General features: G+C 30.7%; 5 protein-coding genes and 2 long non-coding RNA genes across 8 annotated transcripts; 3 read left to right on the top strand and 4 right to left on the bottom strand.

Annotated features, from left to right (window-relative positions):
- Positions 1-73: 73 nt before the first annotated feature.
- On the bottom strand, positions 74-798 carry LOC111806550 (protein RALF-like 33). The gene has a single exon (XM_023691918.1). The coding sequence runs from the start codon at positions 760-762 to the stop codon at positions 379-381; it is 384 nt and encodes a 127-aa protein (XP_023547686.1). The 5' UTR covers positions 763-798; the 3' UTR covers positions 74-378.
- A 3,759-nt stretch (positions 799-4,557) lies between these two features.
- Positions 4,558-6,411, top strand: LOC111807558 (40S ribosomal protein S21-2). Of its 2 annotated transcripts, none has more exons than XM_023693329.1 (4): positions 4,558-4,609; positions 4,888-4,961; positions 5,068-5,200; positions 6,180-6,386. In XM_023693329.1, the coding sequence occupies exons 2-4, from the start codon at positions 4,912-4,914 to the stop codon at positions 6,243-6,245; spliced, it is 249 nt and encodes an 82-aa protein (XP_023549097.1). In that variant the 5' UTR covers positions 4,558-4,609; positions 4,888-4,911; the 3' UTR covers positions 6,246-6,386. The 2 variants fall into 2 exon arrangements, with proteins under 2 accessions (XP_023549097.1, XP_023549096.1); XM_023693328.1 differs by having other exon boundaries at positions 4,559-4,609; positions 4,891-4,961; positions 6,180-6,411.
- On the bottom strand, positions 6,340-16,822 carry LOC111807560. The gene is made up of 3 exons (XR_002816955.1): positions 16,812-16,822; positions 7,245-7,247; positions 6,340-6,426 (listed from the first exon to the last, which is right to left on the bottom strand). It is a non-coding gene; the product is annotated as an uncharacterized LOC111807560 (long non-coding RNA).
- LOC111807559 lies at positions 8,221-8,762 on the bottom strand. Its single transcript, XR_002816954.1, has 3 exons — positions 8,698-8,762; positions 8,454-8,579; positions 8,221-8,254 (listed from the first exon to the last, which is right to left on the bottom strand). It is a non-coding gene; the product is annotated as an uncharacterized LOC111807559 (long non-coding RNA).
- Positions 10,368-13,591, top strand: LOC111807556 (vesicle-associated membrane protein 724-like). Its single transcript, XM_023693326.1, has 5 exons — positions 10,368-10,675; positions 11,767-11,908; positions 12,005-12,125; positions 13,192-13,254; positions 13,347-13,591. The coding sequence occupies exons 1-5, from the start codon at positions 10,486-10,488 to the stop codon at positions 13,494-13,496; spliced, it is 666 nt and encodes a 221-aa protein (XP_023549094.1). The 5' UTR covers positions 10,368-10,485; the 3' UTR covers positions 13,497-13,591.
- Positions 14,226-14,903, bottom strand: LOC111807557 (flowering-promoting factor 1-like protein 3). Its single transcript, XM_023693327.1, has one exon. It carries the CDS (start codon positions 14,853-14,855, stop codon positions 14,520-14,522), a length of 336 nt encoding a protein of 111 aa, XP_023549095.1. The 5' UTR covers positions 14,856-14,903; the 3' UTR covers positions 14,226-14,519.
- Positions 16,823-19,372: 2,550 nt separating the features above from the next.
- Positions 19,373-19,927, top strand: LOC111806988 (formin-like protein 20). The gene has a single exon (XM_023692544.1). It carries the CDS (start codon positions 19,373-19,375, stop codon positions 19,925-19,927), a length of 555 nt encoding a protein of 184 aa, XP_023548312.1.
- The last annotated feature ends 616 nt before the right edge of the window (positions 19,928-20,543 follow it).

Below are 20,543 nucleotides of genomic sequence, written 5' to 3'. Positions count from 1 at the left end.
CAAATGTGACAGCCAAAAATTCATCCAACTAAAACAAATAGAAAATTATATAAAAAATGAAGAACTCAAATAGTGACCTGCAAATTCAGCAATAATCAACCATCAATTTATACGAATACTGTGTTTCTTCCTATCACTGTATTGGCAATCGCAAGCAAGAACAAATGTTTCTGGAAATATCCAGAATCAGTCACGAAAATAACAAAAAAATGAAGGAAAACATGTAGAAGACTCGGAGAAACAGATTTAAATTACATTTTCAATCATCAGTATGGATTTTATTACTCGATCGACATGTATATTTAGTATAAACACAAGAAGTACTAACCGATAGAATACGGCGAGGAATCTAAATCCAAAAAAGAACGAAGCGAGAAATTAACTTCGGCAGCGAGTAATGGCGCTACAACCACGGGTGTAAGGATTCGCCTGAGCGCCTGGACGGCAGTTGTAGTAAGAAGCGCCGCGGCGGGAGCAAGGAACGTTGTTCCTCCTCAGAGCACCATAGCTGATGTAGCGAGTAGTCGCTAGAATTCGGCGATTGATTTCAGAGTCCATCTCGAACTCCATTCCGAAGCCGGAATCGTCATTGTTTCCAGCGAGAAAGCACTCAGCGATTGAGCCTCGGCACTCGGATTTAGTCGGAGCAAAGAGAATCTCGTTGTCGCCGGAGAAATCGATGGCCGTTGCCGATGAAATCAGAAAATGAGCAGCGAGAACGACGAACGCAGCAATGAGAGCAGAAACGCGTGAGATTCCCATTTTGGATGATGATTACCAAGAAGTTCCGTTGGTTTCTAGAGGAACGGGGGTGAATGTGGTTCGTCCATATAAGGTCAAGGGTTATACAGAAATGCCACTGGGTTTCCTGTTAATTACAAGGTTGCCACTTGACCTTCACGCGCTTGGATTATCGGTTTGATTTGTTTTTTGTTTTTTTTTTAAATGTGAAGAAATTTATTGGCACCCACTAATAACAAGACTTTTAGCCTTTAATTTGTTGCCACCCACACCTAAAAATATATAATTTAAATTAATTATATTAAGTTAGCTAATCTCTTATAATTAAATTAATTATTTAAACTTTGATTTGTAACTACTTTTATTCTTAAAATCATACCCAAAAAATGAATAATGAAAATAAAACCCCCAAAAAAAGTATTTTATTATTAATATTTTTTAAGTATTTAGTTTTTTAAATTTTATTCCGTAGAAAATATAATTTATATTTCATCAAATTTAATAAAAAAAATTCTAAATAATAAATTTATAAAGTTTGTTTAAATGTAATAATTAATTTAAATCAAAGAAAAAATACGACAATATTGTTTATATATAGAGAGAGAGTAGTTTGGACGACAGCTAATTGATTGTGAAATTTTCAAAATTCTGTTGTCAATTTTTTTGTTTAGAAATTTGACCAAAATACTANTTTTTTTTTTTTTTTTTTTTTTTTTTTTTTTTTTTAATTTAAATTTTATATTTTATATTATTACGTTATCCTGTTATTTATTTATTTATTTTATGTAAATTATAGTAGATAATTTTCGCTAAATTAATAAAAATGCTCAACGATTTTATATTTAATCTAAAAAATATTCATAATCTTAAAAAAAAATCAATAATAAATCCTTACCGTTAATTTTTTTTAGCATGTTTAAAATTTTAAAAATGGTTCAAAATAATTAGTACAGTTAGAATATCCATTAAATTTTAAAAGTATCCTTAATATCTTTTTACTTTTATAAAAATAAATAAATAAATAATCTTAAGGATAAAAATAGTCTGACATTTAATAGATCTCTAAATTTTTAATGTTAATTTTGTAAGTTCATGTTAAACAGTGATTTTTAAAAATGTAAAAAAGGGTATTATTTAGAGTTCAAAATTATTTTTATTAGTTTAGCCTTGCAATATACTTTTTGAATATTTAAAATTATATTTGAAGTAAAATAAATTTAAAAGGTAAGGTTAAAATTGCAATAGGTCCAATTTAATAAAATTAGAATTTTAGAGTGAAATTGGACAAATCTTCCAACACATAAGCTTAACGACGTCGTTTCCTGCTTAAAAAAAAAATATGTAAACAAATAAATAAACTTGTGTTACCCTTTATACCGAGAGCTATAATTCATAAGCTTCATCATATAAAATTTAGCCAAAAAAAATCTCAAATTGTATTATAGACTAATAAATTAAGTTAGGTTCAAGTTTATTAACATATCATAAGTAATTTTTTTTTCGACATTTATTATTTTACATTTCTATAAATAAATCTATTAAATTCCAACCGTTACAAAAGGTAACTTATTTTGTAATTATTATGATTTTCATAATTTCTTATTAAATATTTGAAATATTTTCTAAAATTTATAATTTAGTTAGCTAAATTAATAAAAATACCCATAAATTTAATATAAATTTTCAAAAATTTAATAATATATTTACGCTTAGTTTTAGTTTGTTTTAAATATTATCTTGAATTTTTAAAAATATTTAAAAAGTAATTTTAAACTTTAAAAAATTACATTAAATACTCTTCTAATTTTTTTTAATAAACTAAAGAATAATCTATTTCATTAATATTAAGATTCTTATTGTTAATAATATGGTTATAGATAAATAATAATAATAATAATAACAGCAATAATTAAAATTGAAGAGGGATTTTTTAAACGAAATGAAAAAGAAAATAATCCGAAAAAGAAAAAGGAAGGCATGATCTGTATGGGTGGTAATGCCAGTTAAGAGGACAGCAAATCATGATAGGGAGAGGTAATCATGTACAGTACAACTTACAGTGGGTCCGGATTCAATTAGACACGTGTTGAAATATAATTCGCTGTTTATTTTATGTGATTTTTTTATTACGTAATAATAACAATTTATTTTCTGTTTTTTCTTATAATTATACCTGTCTCTCGTAAGTTCTTTTCAATTAGTTTATATAATCTAATATAAATTTTAAAAATAATATCAAGGTTCTATTTTCTTATATTTATGTAATAATAACAATTTATTTTCTGTTTTTTCTTATATTTTCTTTTTTTTTTTTAGAAAAAAAAAACTTAATTTAGAAAATAAAATAGTTATCAAACAATTTTTTTAAAATTAACCGTATAATTATTATTTTTTTAGATATATTTAATTTAAAAAATATTTTATAAATGATCAAAATTTCAATTTTATATTCAGTTAGTTGAAAATCAACATTTTATTAATTTTTAAAATTACATATATAAAATTTAAATTTAAATTCTATTAGGCATAAATTTAATTTTATATTTAATATATTAGTTAATTTTTTTAAAAAATTGAATATAACATATCTATTTTAGACATAAAATTGAAACTTTAGATAATTTTAATATTAGTCTAATACAAAATTAAAATTTTAAATATTTTATTTTACAGTTTTTTTTTTTCCAATTTTTGGAGATTATATAAATACAAATGAGAATAAACTAAGCCAGCCGTACACGTGTGGTAATTAATAAAGCCTTGCATCCCCAATTACTTGGAAATTTTTCACACGTACTCTTAAATTTTTTTAAAAACCTAAAAAATATATTTATGGTTAATTTATATGAAAATTGTGAGTAATTTATTTAAAAAAATACTTTAAACTTTAAGAAATTATATTAATATTCTTTCACTTAAAAAAAATTAAAAAAATATGTTTAACACGAGTGCTATGTTTAAAAAATATCTAAATTTTTTTAAAGGTAGCACGAACACTCTCTATCTTTATAAATAAACGTTAAATTTTTTTTTACCGATAGTAATATGGATGAAAATCATCTATGATAGGTTATCTACCAACGTTTTGATGTTATTGTAGAAAGTTTATGAGTATTTTTTAAACGTATATATTTTATAACTTTTTACAAAATTTTAAATGTTTTTTTTAAGTTGTTTAAAAAAGTTTGAAATTATTAATAAAATTTTAAAAGACTTAAAAAGAGGATGTTTTTAAATTTTAGGTAATCAAGAAAATAAAATATTTATATAAAAAAACACTCAATATAAATTTCAGGTAAAAATTATAGTTAAAAGGTTATTGATTTTATTTTTCCATCTAGTACTTTAACAATGTATTTATTTTTTGCATCATGATTTTTAATTATGACGTGGAAAATTATAAAATTATATAAATTAATAGTAAAACACAAAAATCATTATTTTCGATCTTGGAACACAATATTTGTATAAAAAAAAATGGACAAGGACCAAAATGCAATTAAATTTAAAATTTATAAATTTAAACGTAAACTTTTAAAATTTAAGGACTAAAATGCTACCCAACTCAAATTTTATTTACGAGTAAAACTAATTTTTTCACAAATAAAAAAATAAAAAATTACCCAATTATAAAATAAATTTATATTATTTGGGTAATTTATCATATATTTAAAACGGTTTATTTCATCCATTTATTGCTTCACGGCCCAACTATGATATGGGCTTTACAAAAGAACGTAGAAACTCAGAATTGGGCCGCAGAAACAGGCCCAGTAACGGCAAGTATATAAACCGGCTAGGGTTTTGCGCGCACCTTAACCCTAGTTGTCATCCTTCGAACTCCCCTCTCGCAGCAGTTGGCCGACTGGTATTCTCTCTCAATTCATTCGATNTGTTCTTCTTATTGCTTCAGAAAAACAATAATTAGATTATGTTCTACTTTTTTCTTCGCTATCTACATTGATTGTGTGATCGAGTTATCGATCTGTTGTCTCCGTGTTAATGATGCAGCGATAAGTTGCGAATCAGATTCTGAAAGTGCTTCTATTTGTTTTTACCTAGTTTCGATTCCTATAGGAGTTTGTAAATTCATATTACGGACTAGGAGTCAAATTTATGTCTTAATTCGTCGTTTCTATACTGAAGTAGGTTTTTAGCATCGAAGCCAATATGCAGAACGAAGAAGGAAAGATCACTGAGCTCTACATTCCTAGGAAATGGTGCGTAATGAGAGCAATTCGTTTGTTATTTTATATTCTTCGCTTTTCGGTTTTTAACCTTTTTAGAGTTTTTTTTTTCTTTTTTTCTTGTTGGTATCGATTTCAGCTCTGCGACGAACCGACTGATCACCTCTAAGGACCACGCCTCGGTTCAGATTAATGTTGGTCACTTGGACGAGAATGGCATCTACACAGGCCAATTCTCCACCTTCGCACTCTGCGGTTACATCCGTGCTCAGGTTCGATTTCATAAATAATTTCTGTTCGTATTTTTGTCTGCACGCATTTTTTTATTACGTTTTTTTGGTGCGATCTTTTGCTCTTTTGTGCTATAAGTTTGGTTATTTGGTGGCTGCTTCGCATGCATCAAAGCATTTTCTTCCTTCAATTGCTTTCTGTATGTTGATGATTTTGATGCATTTTTCTGCCTAAGATTTTTATCAAACCTCATTTTCATTTATTTTATGTACTAACCTAAAAACTTGTTAATGATTTCATGTACTTTTTTCCACTAAAATAATTTTTTCGATAATTTTCTACCATATAACGAACTTTTTTCCGTGTATCGTTTACATTCTTATGGAGTTTTACGATCTTCTTTATTATCTAGTTAGCTGTTTGATCTTTTAGGGTACATAAATTGGCATATTTTTCAAGCCTTCCTAAATTTGCTTCATTTTTTTGCTACGATTTTATTTTTCCGTTCAAAGATTAGGATTAAATTTTTGTTAACCTCTATACTATTTCTAAGCGTATTATTAGTTTTCTTTGTTTTGATAGCTAAAACATTCTTCATTTGGTTTTCCCATTTGATTCAACTCATTTTGGACATGGTTTGAACATCTTGTAAGCACATTGATTAAACCTTTGTTCTCGAACATGTGCGAACTTATTTTCAAAATTTATTAGAAACTAGAACCAAACATTAGAAGGAAAAACCTTCATTATTGACTTTTTAATTAGATATAAAATCATTTAAATGAAGAATCAAGTATTTTTTACTCTAGTTTTTAATGAAATATAAAATCATTTTAAGGTTTGATTTGAATGTTCCTAGGCATTCTAGTTTCTTAAACTTCTCAAAGTATTTTGTTTATTTGACTACTTTTGTGTCATCTTTCAATGAAAATGTATGAAGATTATAATATATATATCGTTGATTTCCATTTAAGTAATAATTTAAACAAAATTGATGTAATTATGGGTTATAATTGACAGGGAGATGCGGACAGTGCTATAGACAGGTTATGGCAGAAGAAGAAAGTAGAAGTTCGCCAACAGTAGTAGTTTCTATTTTTCTTCTACTTCAAATTTATTTCCATTTGAGTTTTTAGTTAATTGCGTATTTATGGATGTTGTGAGGATGCCTTTGGTAACCTTTTGATGAACGCTTTTATAAAATTCTAGTGTTTGTTTAAATGTTCATTTGATGAAACCTGATTTTTGATCACTCATTAGTAGATTCCTGATTTTTCATTTTTTTCATAATAGTTTTTCCTTGAATCAGACTTTGGTTTAGGAATAAATTTTATAATTGGCGCTGCATATGATACATATATCCATGTTTCTTCAATTAACTCCTCAAATTCCAAAATTTCCCTTAAATTAATACATATATATCTAAAATTTTACGATAAACAAAAACAAATTATAGTTTGATTCAGTGTGGGTAGACTCATCTGATCGTATATGTTGAGACATACATGAAAATTTTATCTTAGTTTCAATAATAATAAAAAAAAATTCTTTGTAATTTCAAAATATGTTTTCTTACTTATAAAAGTTTTTATTAATAAAACTGACTCAATAAAAATCATTTCAAACTAACTATAAGATTTATTGAAGATATAAGTATTGAATTTAAATACTTAAAAATAAAAATTCTTAAATAAAATGGGAAGATGGAACAATATAATATTTAAATCTTTTTTTTTTTGAAAAAAAGGAAAAAGGAGTAGGCATAGTTTAGAATAGCAAAAAACAGACAAGATTCAGCTTCGAAAATTGCAATGAAGTTACTGTGACTGACAGTCTGTTTCCCATTCTTACAGCATATTAAGAATAATTATTCAAATATCTTTAAAAATAAATTTTAGAAGTAAGTTTCTTACGCAATTTTAATCCTAAAAAAGTCATAATTTCAAAGTTTTATAAGAATATTAAACTAAAAATAACACAATTTTATATTTGGATAAGAAAAAATATATTAAAATATCATATTGAAAAAAGTGTGATTTGAATTTAATAAAAAATGTACTCAAATTAAAATAAGATACAATAAACATGCTTTAAAATTTAAAATATGAGAATGAGATAAAATAAATTATTAAATATATTTACAACAAAAATAAAAACAAATAATTTGACAACCATTTTCCTTTTATGTTATCAAAATTTTGTATTTTCCACAATTTTATTTTTTATTTTTTATTTTTATATAAGTTTCTTATCTCATTAAGAAAAACATATTTGTATAGTAAAAAAAATTATAAAACAAAATAAAAAAATTTAAAACTATTATTTAGTTTTAAAAATTTAACTTGTTTTAAAAAAATGTGTTTGAAAACAGATAACAATATAAAAATATTATAGCTAGAAATTGNAAAAGAAATTGCTAGAAAAAGGTTTTGAGTTATTTATGGAGATAAAGTTGTAAAGTTGAAAAGGTAAAAACAAAATAATAATGAGATTAGATGGCACGCAAAATAAGAATCAATCATTCATTGCAAATAATAAAATTCCAAATTTTTAAATTTACGAAAAAAGATTCAAAGATTCCCTATTATTATTTATTTTTACAATTTTTAAATTTACGAGTAAATTTCAGGAAGAGACCAAATAAATTCATCAAAAACTAAAAACCAAAATCATATTGAATACGACCTTAAAAGCGGTAAGAATGTTTGATTAGTTCACCGCACGAGTGTAAAAGTTATCTTATTTATAACCAAATAAATAGGTAAGAAGGTAAATATCTACATATTTATCTTATAATAAAATATCTAATATGATATATATATATAGTAAACTATAATTTATTACTAAATATCGTCTAAATTAAAAAAAAATCTATTAACATAAAATTAAAAATTCAACTCTGAAATATATTAGATAATTTTTAAAATTTTAAAACGTATTAAATATGTAATTAGAAGTTTAAGAATATATTAAATGATTTTTAAAATTTTAAGACCTATTGAATTTTAATAGAGAGGCTAAAGGTTTATCGAAACTCAACGTACCTCAAAGAATCAAGAGATCGAGAAATTTGTGTTTGGCAATCGTGATAGTTCCTGCAAATTAGAAGGGGGAAAAATGCCAGATATCAAATCTACTAATTCCGATTCAATCTAATTCGTAGATCGTTGTGAAGTTCTTTAGGTTTAACATTTCATTCATAACTGTGAACACGCGACCTGATCTCGAGCTTCATCAGTTTCATATTTACAAACAATGCCTAACAAAATTGAAGTCTGTTAAGAATCAACTCACTCCAATCTCCGATGCAGCGTATTCTATTTTTTCGTTTACTTCAAAGTGCACAGATGAATCAGAAACTGAAGGAAATCTCGAAGTAGAACACTGCCATTTCAAGTCAAACGTAATCTCGATCTCCTCCTAAAGAAGCGAACAACAGCGACGGAAACAGAGAAGATGAAAACGCAAACACGTTATGGATTTATAACATGAACTTACAAATCAAATAAGAAATGATAACAAAAAGAGAGAGAGAGACCTGTATGAGGAGAAAGAGAGAAAGAAGCCGAGTTGAGAGCGTTTCTTCCAACCATTCTAGAACATCCGTTCAAAAACTAAAAATTTCTTACGAAATTTGACTTGGGACGGTATTTATAGTCGATGATAACGAGGCTTTAGTGGAGAATCGAAGCGGGAAATTGGATTTCAAGTAAGGTACACTTTGGCGGGCTGCTAGAGAACCTCATTCCGTCTCAAAGATTTTTCAATGTGTCAAACCTTTATGTCCACGTGAGCTATACTTTTATCCGTTGAGTGAGAGTCTTTCCACTTGGCTCCGACTGGGTAGGAGATGGATTCGGTTCAGGTTGAACTATCTCTTTTCTTTCCTCGGCTGACTGTCACCTGAATCGATCTATCCTCCTGAGTAGAAGTTTGGTTTTCCCGGTTCAAAGAGGAGAAGTACGCCATGCTAATGTGCCTTGGATGATCCACATCTCAGGGTCAGGCGCTGATGAGCACATTGAACTATCCATGTGGCTGAGAGCCCTCACAGCCCCGGCATAACGACGCAATTCTCAAGGGCGCGCTGTGTAAATGGGCAGTTGACACTGCTGAGTACCAAAAGGTCAACTAGGTTGGTTTAAAAAAATTAAAAAAAAAAGTTGAAATCAAACATCAGTTAGAGAGAGAAACATAACATTTTCTATAAGAGTGTGAAAACCTTTCTTCGCGTTTTAAAATCGTGAGGCTGACGATAATACATAACAAGTAAAAAAATACAATATTTATTAGCAATAGACTTAAACTGTTATAAATGGTATAAGAGTCAGACATCGGGTAGTATATAAGCAATGACGCTAGATCCCAAGGAGTAAATTATGAGATCGTACCTCAGCAGTAGTATACACGTAGGATTAACCTTGAGTAAAAAAAAAGTTACTGATTAACGTTACAAATCTTCTTCATTCCCACAGTTTGGAACTGAGACTGAAGCAGTCATAAAAGCAGGTAAAAAATAATTACCTGTCAGACAGATAAAAAGGCGGCCAACAATAAATAAAATAAAATAAAATAAATCTCATCAGACAGACAATTCTTTTCCTGGTTTTCACTCGAAAACAAAAACAAAATAGTTATCAAATTTATCTTAATTCCTTAAACTTTATTTTATTTTTATTATTATCATTATGTCTATAATATTATTAAAATTTTAGATTTTTGAAAAAAATATCAAAACTATATAATATAATATATATATAGATTTAATAAGACGGTCAAAATATAATTATTTTTTATTAAATATCGGATGTAGATTAAAAAATAGTTTAACTGGCTTCGACATATAACCTCCATAAAAAAAATTAGAGGGTCGTACCCTTTGAATCCTACACGTTGAATTTAAAAAAATATATAAATTCAAGATAAATTACATGCCACAATTTTATGATTTTTTTTTTGAAATAATTTCTCAATTAAAAATAAATAAATAAATAATATTCCGAATTAATTATTATTATTTTTAATGCGACGCTATTACGTAAACTGAGGACCAAATCTTTGATTATTTGACCATTTCCCTAAATCTTTGTACTAATAATAATTAAAGTGAGGAAATAAATAAGAATTTTTGCTTTATTTGGAGAAAATTAAAAAAAAAAAAAATTATAAAAGAAATCGGACAGGCACTTTTTTTTTTTTATATTTTTTATTTTATTTTATTTATTTAATAGCAAGCGCAATGTTCAGTTCCCCAACGGCGATCTTCCTGAGTGCTCTGTTTCCTCTTCGTCCGAGTTGACTCACTCGCTCACTCTTCTCGAAGAAGATGAGTCAAGACTCGTTCATTTACAGCTTTGTGGCTAGAGGAACCATGATCTTGGCGGAGTTCACGGAGTTCACCGGAAACTTTCCGGCGATTGCGAATCAGTGCCTTCAGAAACTTCCTTCTGCCAATAATAAGTTCACTTACAATTGCGACCATCATACCTTTAATTTCCTGGTCGAAGATGGTTATGGTAAGCATGCCTTAAGTTATCTCTTGGTTTTGATTCATTTCCTTCTCGATTTAGGTGTTTTTGTTGTGCTGTTCTTTATCGGAGGAACTGAATTCGAAGTTGATTTTTCAACTGGAAATTGTTGGATCTAGTCTGATGATTGTTGAGTTTCTGTTATTTTGCCTGTTTTTGCTGTTAATTTCTTCGAATTCGTTCGGATTTGGAAGTGTATTTGATTGATTGTGGATTTTTAGCTTAGGTAAAGGCTGTTTGAACTGAGTCTCTGATCAATTTTGTTCATCGTATGTGCTGAAATTTCATTTTAGTTTTCAGAATGAAGTAATTGAAAACTGGAATCAAATGGCTCTGAGCTTGCTAATTCCAGCCGCTCAATGTGGTAATGCATGTAGAATCTCATAATATCTATTTATGTTTGCTAAGAGATCCCACCTTGGTTGGGGAGTAGAACGAAATATCTTGGTGTGGAAACCTCTCTCTAACGTTCAAAAACTTTGAGGGGAAGTATGTAAGGAAAAACCATTACAAATAGTATTAGAGCCGGACACTGGGTGATGTGCCAGCAAGAAGGCTGAGTCGAGAGGGGTGGATATGAGGCGGTGTGCCAGAAAGGATGCTTAGCCTCAAGGGGGTGGATTATGAGGTCCCACATCGATTGAAGAAGGGAAGGAGTGTCAGCGAGGACGCTGGGCCCTAAAGGGTGGATTATGAGATCCCACATCGGTTGGGGAGAAGAACGAAACAACCTTTATAAGGGTGTGGAAAGGTGTACACGAGGCAGTGCCAAGAAGGACGCTGGGCCCCGAAGGGAATGTATTATGAGGTCCCACATCGATTGAAGAAGGGAAGGAGTGCCGGACGCTGGGCTTTGAAGGGGATGGATTGTGAGATCTCACATCTGCTAGCGGTGGGCTTAGGCCGTTACAGTCTAGTAGTATTACATGATTGTTTATTCATTCTTATTTACAGTAAATCAGTAATCGAGTAGGCGCGTTTATCTCGGGATCGATGTTTCGGAGTCGGTAGGCGTGAGAAATGTCAAGAATTAGGCTGTTTAATGTCTTAAATTTTTGTTACATGGTACCTTTTTGCAGCTTACTGTGTTGTGGCGAAAGAGTCTCTCGGTAAGCAGATATCCATAGCCTTTTTGGAACGGATGAAAGCCGACTTCAAGAAAAGATATGGAGGTGGTAAAGCTGATACTGCTGTTGCGAAAAGTCTCAATAAGGATTTCGGGTAAATTCCGACACGAAAAAGCTTTATTTCTATTGCGTTCGTGTTTATTTGCCTCGGTGCAGTATCGAGATGCATAATCTTCCTGATATTTTGCAGGCCAGTTATGAAAGAGCACATGAAGTATATCATCGAGCACGCGGAAGAGATCGAAAAGTTGATAAAAGTGAAGGCTCAAGTCTCGGAAGTTAAGAGTATAATGTTGGAGAATCTCGATAAGGTAAACATACATCAATGTCGATTCGAAAGGTCGTGGATTTGTTTGAATTTGCATCGTTATTCTTTGTCACATGACGTTTATCATTATCATCTTGTTCTAGAAAATTTCTGGTTTGTGACGATAATCACCGTGAGTTGGCCTAGTCGATAGAGCGTCGTGAAGGCAAGTACTTTAAGATGCATATCTGTTGCAGACCTTTTGTAATAGCCAAAACCCACTGTTAGCAAATATTGTCTTCTTTGACTTTTCCCTTTTGGGTTTCTCGTCATGGTTTTTCAAATGTGTCTGCTAGGGATAGGTTTCCACACTTTGATAAAGAAAGCTCGTTTCCCTCTCCAACTGATGTGGGATCTCACAATCCACCCCATTTGGGGCCAACGTCCTCGCTGGCATACTGCTTGGTGTCTACCCTCCTTCGGGGCTCAGCATCCTCGCTGGCACATCGTCCGGTGTCTGGCTCTGATACCATTTGTAACCGTTTAAACCCACTACTAGCAGCTATTGTCCTCCTTGGGCTTTCCTTTTCGAGTTTTCCCTCACAGTTTTTAAAACGTGTTTGTTAGGGAGAGGTTTCCACACCCTTATAAAGAATGGTTTGTTCCCCTCTTCAACCGATGTGTATGTGAAGCTGAATACGCTAATAACTAGCTAATGTGTATGTGATGCTGAATAGGCTTGTTGAGATTCTTCATGTGGGGGATGATCTATGAATCAAACATAGTATAGATACACTAGCAAAAACTATCTTAGAGCTGTCTCTTACGACATCTTCTTGTCGTATAAGTTGTTGAATCGAACAAAACCGAGCAGTTTAGCCCTTTTTTTCCAATGGAAGTTGGTTTCAAAACACGGGAAAACCGAAACGACTTCAGTTAGCTCGGTTTGGACGACTTTGTGGTTTCAGTTAAGCAGAATAGTTCCTTTTTGCTCAGTTTTTCAGTTCTTGCAAACTGAAAACTCATTTCACCGTCGACTTAGGCTAAAACCCGACGCCGAACTAACTTCATCGTCCCAAGATTCTCACTTGTTTCAATGACCATTACGAGATCTTTCCATGTTCTTGCAGGCTTTTGAGCGAGGGGACAACATCAATTCTCTTGCTGACAAAACGGAAAGTCTCCGAGATCAGGTAAACAAACCAACCAAACCCCGCCAATTCCATAACCGATATGATATCGACCCGAGAAGTAATCTTAATCAAGAGTTTCTCGATATCGACAGGCGCAGACGTACAGAGGACAAGGAACTAAACTGAGGAAGAAAATGTGGTATCAGAACATGAAGATAAAGCTAGTTGTTCTTGGGATATTGTTAGCTCTTGTGCTCATAATCTGGGTTTCCATTTGCCATGGATTCAATTGCACCAATTAGTTTGCTCTGTAGACACAAAAAAAAGGTAAAAGCTTTAGCCTTTTTCTCTTCGACATGGATAATTTTATACATTAAAGTTTCTATTTAAATTTTAACCACTCATTATTATTATTAATTTTAAAACTTTTTTAAAAATTTCAAAAAAAATTTAAAACTTTTTTTAGATTATTATATTATTATTATAATTTAAAATTTTAGATATTTTTATAACTAATATGTATTTTTTTTTGTCCTATTTTTATTTTTTTATGATTTTTTTTAAAAAAATTTATTCTCGGCCAAGATAATAAATATATTGTTTAAAGAAAAATTATAAATTATCTTAATAAAAAAAATATATAGAAAAATTTAATATCAATATTATATCATAGTATTCATCGACTTATTTACTATAGTAATCAATCAATAATTGAGGAGCGGTGAGGACGGGGACGGAAAATATAATCCTCATTTCTTTACCCATAAATTATCGAATAAATAATTACGAACATACAACGTTTCGTTGCTCATTTTCACCCAATTTTTTAATTATGATTTTTAACTTGCATTTTTAATAAATTTCTAAAAAATAAAATTTTGAATTTTATTTTAAATTAATTTTTTAAAATATTAATAGGAACATGAACGTAAATCAACTCATTAATTAAAATATATAAAATTAAAAGAAAAATGGTAAAATTTAAAAGAAATAGATATTAATTAGAGCCACACATCTCAAACACAATTGAATTCAATCCAAACCCTACATTCATTAATCTTTATTCTCACAACCACCCTTAGGAATCCAAATAAAACCCAACAAAAACGAACTCAATTCTACGTCACGCGAACCATTTGGACCTGTACTCAATGGTTAGCTATCGTATTCGACGTCTTTATCACACAGAAAATTTAAATCTGCATCCAACGGTCATCAGAGACCGTTAATTATAGCAATCATATTGAATAACTTTTCTCGAGCGTGAACTGTCACACAAAAAAAACTTAAACAAAACGGCAGCAGTTTTTTTAGAAAGAGACAAGTTAGGTATCTCTAACTTCGAAATGAGATCGATTTTTAACGACGATGTCATACATGTGCATCGATTTGAATTTGGCAAAGTCCTTTGGAAGAGAAATGAGATGGACCGTCGATCTCTTGTGGAATTGCAGTAGGTTTGGATCGTCGTAATAACGCTCCCAACCCAACGTCATCAATTTTTGTTCCAACGTTGCGTATGACGTCATCACTTCCCCCGTCGAACAGAACACCAGCACTTTCCGACGAAGTCTCGACCGCTGCCCGCCGTCCGATGTATCGGCTCCTACATTCTCCACCAGTCGAACGACGCCGTTTTTGAACACCCAAACGCCGGCCATGTATACCTGTGGAGTTCTAAAGAAAAAGGCTATGAGATTTCGAGAAAACTGATTTAATTGGGATTTTTCAAGGTATATATATATATATATATATATATAGTGGTGGGAATAATTATTGTTGAATTAAAATTTATTTTTAATTAACTCATGTTTATTCTTTTTAATAAATTATTTATAATATTCTCAAATTTTTTTAATTTTTTTTTAAAAAACATAGAATATTTTTAGAACGGTACTTTATTTGTTCTCTCGATATATTATTAATTGAATCTTAAATAGTAAGAATAAAGGCACACTAATCTAATATAGTTGCTTACAGTAGGAGTGTTACATTAAAATAAATAAATAAATAATTAAGTGATATAATATCACTCTCGAGCTAGGGCAACATGTTTTTAAAATCTAGGCTGACGGAGATACGTATAGATTAAGTGATATAAATAATTACGTATCTCCGTCAGCCTCACGATTTTAGTCTTACAATGAATGTTTTGTTAGTGATATAATATCACTCTCGAGCTAGGGCAACATGCCCTGTCCACTTTGATTCGTTATGTATTTCCGTCATCCTCACGATTTTAAAACGTGTCTTACGTTGAATGTTTTGTTCCCCTCTCCAATCGATATGGAACCTCGCAATTTGAGAATTCGAGTTGGTATTAATTGACTTTGAGATCTCTAGTATGCTTGTAACACGATAATACAAAACCAATGAGTAGCTTCTTGATTCGTAGACCGAGCTTGTAGGAACACTCACAAACCTATTATAATGGTTCAGGCCCATCTCTAAGCAGATATTGTTCTCTTTGGACTTTCCCTCAATGTTTTTAAACATGTCTGCTAAGGAGAGGTTTCCACACCCGTATAAGGGTGTTTCGTTTTTCCTCCCCAACCGATGTGCGATCTCACAATCCACCCCCCTTCAGGGTCCAGCGTTCTCGCTGGCACTCGTTCCTTTCTCCAATCGATTGGGACCCTCACCAAATCCACCCCCTTTTGGAGCCTAGTGTCTACTCCCTTTGAGGAACAACCTCCTCGCTGGCACATCGCTCGGTGTCTGGCTCTGATATCATTTGTAACAGCTCAGACCCATCGCTAGCAGATATTGTCCTATTTGGGTTTTCCCTTTCAGACTTTCCTCAATGTTTTTAAAATGCGTCTGCTAGGGAGAGGTTTCCACACACTTAGGGTGTTTTGTTCTCCTCCCCAACTGATGTGGGACCCTCACAAATCCACCCATTCTTGGGGCCTAGTGTCCTTACTGGCACACCGCCTCGTGTTTACCCCCCTTCGGGAAAAATCGCTAGTAGATATTGTCCTCTTTGGGTTTTCCTCCCCAACCGATGTGGGATCTCACAATCCACCCCCTTTCAGGGTCCAGCGTCCTCGCTGGCACTCGTTTCTTTCTCCAATCGATGTGGGACCCTCACTAAATCCACCCATTTTTGGGGCCCAGTGTCCTTACTAGCACGTCGTCTCGTGTCTACCCCCTTCGAAGAACAACCTCCTCGCTAACACATCGCTCGGTGTCTAGCTCTGATACCATTTGTAACAGCCCAGACCCACTACTAGCGTATATTGTTCTCTCTGAGTTTTCCCTTTTAGACTTTCCCTCAATGTTTTTAAAACGTGTCTTCTAAGGAGAGGTTTTCACACCCTTATAAGGGTGTTTCGTTCTCCTCTCCAACCAATGTGGGATCTCACAATCCACCCTCTTTGAGGGCCCAGCGTCCTCTCGCTGGCACTCGTTTCTTTCTCCAATCGATGTGGGACCCTTACCAAATCCACCCCCTTTTGGGGTCCAGTGTTCTTACTGACACACCGCCTCATGGCTACTCCCCTTCGAGGAACAATCTCCTCGCTTACACATCTCCCAGTGTCTGGCTCTGTTACTATTTGTAACAGCCCAGACCCACTGTACCAGATATTGCCATCTTTGAGTTTTCCTTTTCGAACTTCCCCCTCAAGATTTTTAAAACACGTCTGTTAGGGAGAGGTTTTCACACCCTTCTTATAAGGGTGTTTCATTCTCCTCCCTAATCGATATCGAATCTCACACCTATATATATATATATATACACTTAATCACAACCATAAATATCTATTTATATTATAATTTATTACTAAAATAAAGTTTCCATAATATTTATTTCCCCAACAAAGCATTAAAAAACACACAAGTTTATATAAAAGAGACATAATTTAATTTCCAAAGCTTACTATATGTCCCCCTTTACCCAAATATGAACTTATTCTCCACTATTGCTCTAATTTAAAAACATTAATATTTCAATTAGGTAAGTTTGTGTTTAAATATATTTTTAAAAAATGAATTAATAAAACATTAATATATGAGAATAATGCACAAAATTAGTGGTAGGGTTGGAACCCAACTTTAATTTAATTTTTAAAATAAGAATTAAAAAAAAGAATGGAGAAGGGCATTTCAATTTTGATTAATTTTTTAAAATTTCAAATTTAGAATAAAGTAGTAAACAATGCTATGAAGGATATATTCCTTTGATTGGACAAAAATGGGAAAAAAATTAATTAAATACCTTAATTTTTTTTTTCAAGATCGAATGAAATGAATACTTTTAAATAATTTTCATTTTTTCGACTAGACGTGACATTTTTTATATTATATGCTTATTTTCTGTGTGCGTGATTTCACTTCAAATTTGACTAACGCTGATGTTTTCATAAATTCATAATTCAACTTGAAGGAATTATTGCGGATTCTATTTGGATAAATAAAGTGGTCGTAAGAATTTAATGATTGATTGAGAAATGATGTGAATAAATACACGTTTGATTGCATATGGTTTTTATATATTACAAAAATACCCTTTAAATTAATTAAATAATTTAATTCATGGTTCGAGTTGGGTTGAGACATTTTTTTAGACCCAAGTTAATTGTTCGAGTTGAAAATTTATAACCTAACTCAACTATAGCATTTATGGGTCCGCTTAGTTCAAGTTGTTCGAATCATTTATTTAATTAAGATTTTGAAATATATTTTTAAAAAACCTTTCAAATAGTTAAAATTTATTTTTAAAAGTTGTTTGAGAAGAAATAAAAATAAATAAAAATAAAATTAACCATAAATTCAATGTGATTCGATAAATATGGTCTTAAATTAAAGTGAAATTTTGACCCAAAACTTGATTTTCGTCATTTTTTACTTTATTTTATCATTTTAAAAGCACCAATTTCATTCTTGTGACTTCATTTCTAAGTATAAAAATATGATGTGACACTATTTTTATTATTTTTTATATTATATTCCAATTATTACTTTATTAAGAATCATTAAATATATATATATATATATATATATACTCAATTTAATGAAATTAAATGTTAAATTTAAAATTTTAAAAGTTAAGGATCAAAATTAATGGACGATCGTTTTCACTTGAAATTGTGTGGTTTACGTTAAAATATCAAAATTAATATTTATGAAATTATTAGAAGGGTTAAAAAAAAACGAGATAATAAAAAAAAATCGATTAATTCAACTTAATTTTTATTGTTTGAGTTAGATTATACATTTGTTTTAGAGTTGAACTTTTCAATAAAATAAAATTATGTATACATATATTTAATTTATTTACTTTTAAAATTATTATTTTTAACTATTTAAAAGTAATTTTTTAATATATATATATATATATATATATATATATATATATATATATATTTAAATTAAGTTATAAATTTTATTTAAAAGTTATAGAATAAATAAATAAATATGTTACAAAACTAATATTTTATTTTTATTTAACAAAAAACAAAATTTTCTAATTTAGTTGGTTGGGTTCATCTATTAATAAAGAACAACTTTATTATTAATATATATATTATTTTAGTTCATTTTATTTTAATTTGGTATATTTTGTATTTTTAATAAATACAAGAATTTGTTACAAATATCAAATTAATATATTTCTAAAATTTAAAAATATTATTATAATTTTAAATGTATAACTTTAATCCGTGTATTTTTAAATAAATCTTATAATTAATATCTATAATTAGTTTTTTTTTTATATTAATTCTAAAAAAATTAGATAATATATTTTCCGGTATATAAACTACGGAGAAGAAAAATAAAAGTAAATTTTTATTTAATAATTAGATAATATATTTTATATTAATTCTAAAATCATAGGAACAAAGTGGTAGGTTAAGCACCTATATATAAAAGAAAAATAAAAGTAAACGCTAAATATAATAATTATTTAATATTTAATAATTGATTATTAATAATTAAATTCAATTTGGTTGTTAATTTTGTCTTCTTCTCATTAAGTTGTACCCAGTAAACCAATAAGACTACGTCGTTTGATTCCTTTAAATTTTTAATTATATTTAATAAAATTAAGCTAAATTTCCATTGAGAGCTACTCGTTGACTTTTGTTAATCCGTTGACTCCGAGTTTCTATTTAAAGGCATTGATTTTCACTTCACCTTTGCAAAAGAGACCATTTTCTCTGTCTTTCTGTTGAAAATGGAGTCTTCAACGACGTCGTCTAAGGCCAATGCAAAGCCAGCCGCCTCTTACCCCACCCGAGGAATCGGACATCCACCGGAGGGATATCCTCCACCGCCAAACTACGGCGGCGGATATCCACCTGCAGGATATGCTCCGCCGCCTCCAATGCCTGGATACGGTGGATATCCGTCGCCGCCACCACCGTACGGCGCGTATCCACCGCCGTACAACACTGGGCCCTACGCTCCACAAGCCTACGGTTATCCACATCATCCGCCACCGCCGCCGGCTTATGTTTATGGTCCACCACCGCCGGGATATCCGCCGGCGACCAATGCTCCAACGACGGGTAAGAAGAAGAAAGGAAAGAGTAAAATGCTTGGATTAGGAGCGGGGTTGCTCGGTGGAGTTGTCGGAGGGCTTTTGCTCGGGGATTTTGCGGCGGATGCTGGGGCGGCAGCGCCGTCGTTTGAGTTATTTTCCGATGCCACCGGCGGCGGATTTGATCAATTGTGCGATGCAAGGATGCAATCTGTGTCCGATAGCATTGATTTGCTCGGAACCATTTGATTATTTAATTTCTCCTGATTTATTATGACATGGCTTTAATTTATGTTTGGTTCATCCTTGTTTGGGCAAGTTTGATGTTTAAGTGTGATTTTAATCATTTGTGTTTGTAATATGTTCGAAATTAAAGGGAAAAATCATTTTTAATTTTATCAAATTAAATCTTAAATTAAGATAAATGTTGTAATTATTATTATTTTTAATTATATTTTGCTAATTTACTTACTAAATTTAACAAATAAATAATAGGAGTATTAAGATAAATGTTTTAAATTATATCTTTTTCATTTATTTACTAATTTTTGCTCATTTTTAATTAATCAAACGTCAACTTTTTGTAGTAGATTCAGAATTGTAGCTCGCTAGTTGACTTCTCTTCGTCAATAGTCAACCAACAATTACTAGCATAAAACGATAATGACTCAGAGGTAACCACCAACATATTACATGTTTACCCTCGTGAAAACGTTGCAGGTGTGAACCAGATTCGGGATAATCTATTCAATCATCTTTTATTTTTTCTGAACTTTTTTTTTCTCCATTTTTGCTATGATACACGAAAGAACGGTGAGTCATGGGCTAACTTTCGTTTTTTGTTGTGGAACTCAGCTTCAATTTA

The sequence above is a fragment of the Cucurbita pepo genome, chromosome LG12 (assembly GCF_002806865.2).
Source record: "Cucurbita pepo subsp. pepo cultivar mu-cu-16 chromosome LG12, ASM280686v2, whole genome shotgun sequence".
NCBI lineage: Eukaryota > Viridiplantae > Streptophyta > Magnoliopsida > Cucurbitales > Cucurbitaceae > Cucurbita > Cucurbita pepo.
The sequence above is the reverse complement of the archived record's forward strand: the minus strand, read 5'-3'. Positions and strand labels throughout refer to the sequence as shown.

Bases quoted from the DNA above. Each gene is read 5' to 3' on its own strand.
- LOC111806550 (XM_023691918.1), bottom strand. From the start codon at position 762: ATGGGAATCTCACGCGTTTCTGCTCTCATTGCTGCGTTCGTCGTTCTC.
- LOC111807556 (XM_023693326.1), top strand. From the start codon at position 10,486: ATGAGTCAAGACTCGTTCATTTACAGCTTTGTGGCTAGAGGAACCATG. The intron at 11,909-12,004 runs GTAAATTCCGAC...GATATTTTGCAG, and splicing joins AGTCTCAATAAGGATTTCGG to GCCAGTTATGAAAGAGCACA. The intron at 13,255-13,346 runs GTAAACAAACCA...CGATATCGACAG, and splicing joins CGGAAAGTCTCCGAGATCAG to GCGCAGACGTACAGAGGACA.
- LOC111806988 (XM_023692544.1), top strand. From the start codon at position 19,373: ATGGAGTCTTCAACGACGTCGTCTAAGGCCAATGCAAAGCCAGCCGCC.
- LOC111807557 (XM_023693327.1), bottom strand. From the start codon at position 14,855: ATGGCCGGCGTTTGGGTGTTCAAAAACGGCGTCGTTCGACTGGTGGAG.
- LOC111807558 (XM_023693328.1), top strand. From the start codon at position 4,912: ATGCAGAACGAAGAAGGAAAGATCACTGAGCTCTACATTCCTAGGAAA. The intron at 4,962-5,067 runs GTGCGTAATGAG...TATCGATTTCAG, and splicing joins CTCTACATTCCTAGGAAATG to CTCTGCGACGAACCGACTGA. The intron at 5,201-6,179 runs GTTCGATTTCAT...TATAATTGACAG, and splicing joins GCGGTTACATCCGTGCTCAG to GGAGATGCGGACAGTGCTAT.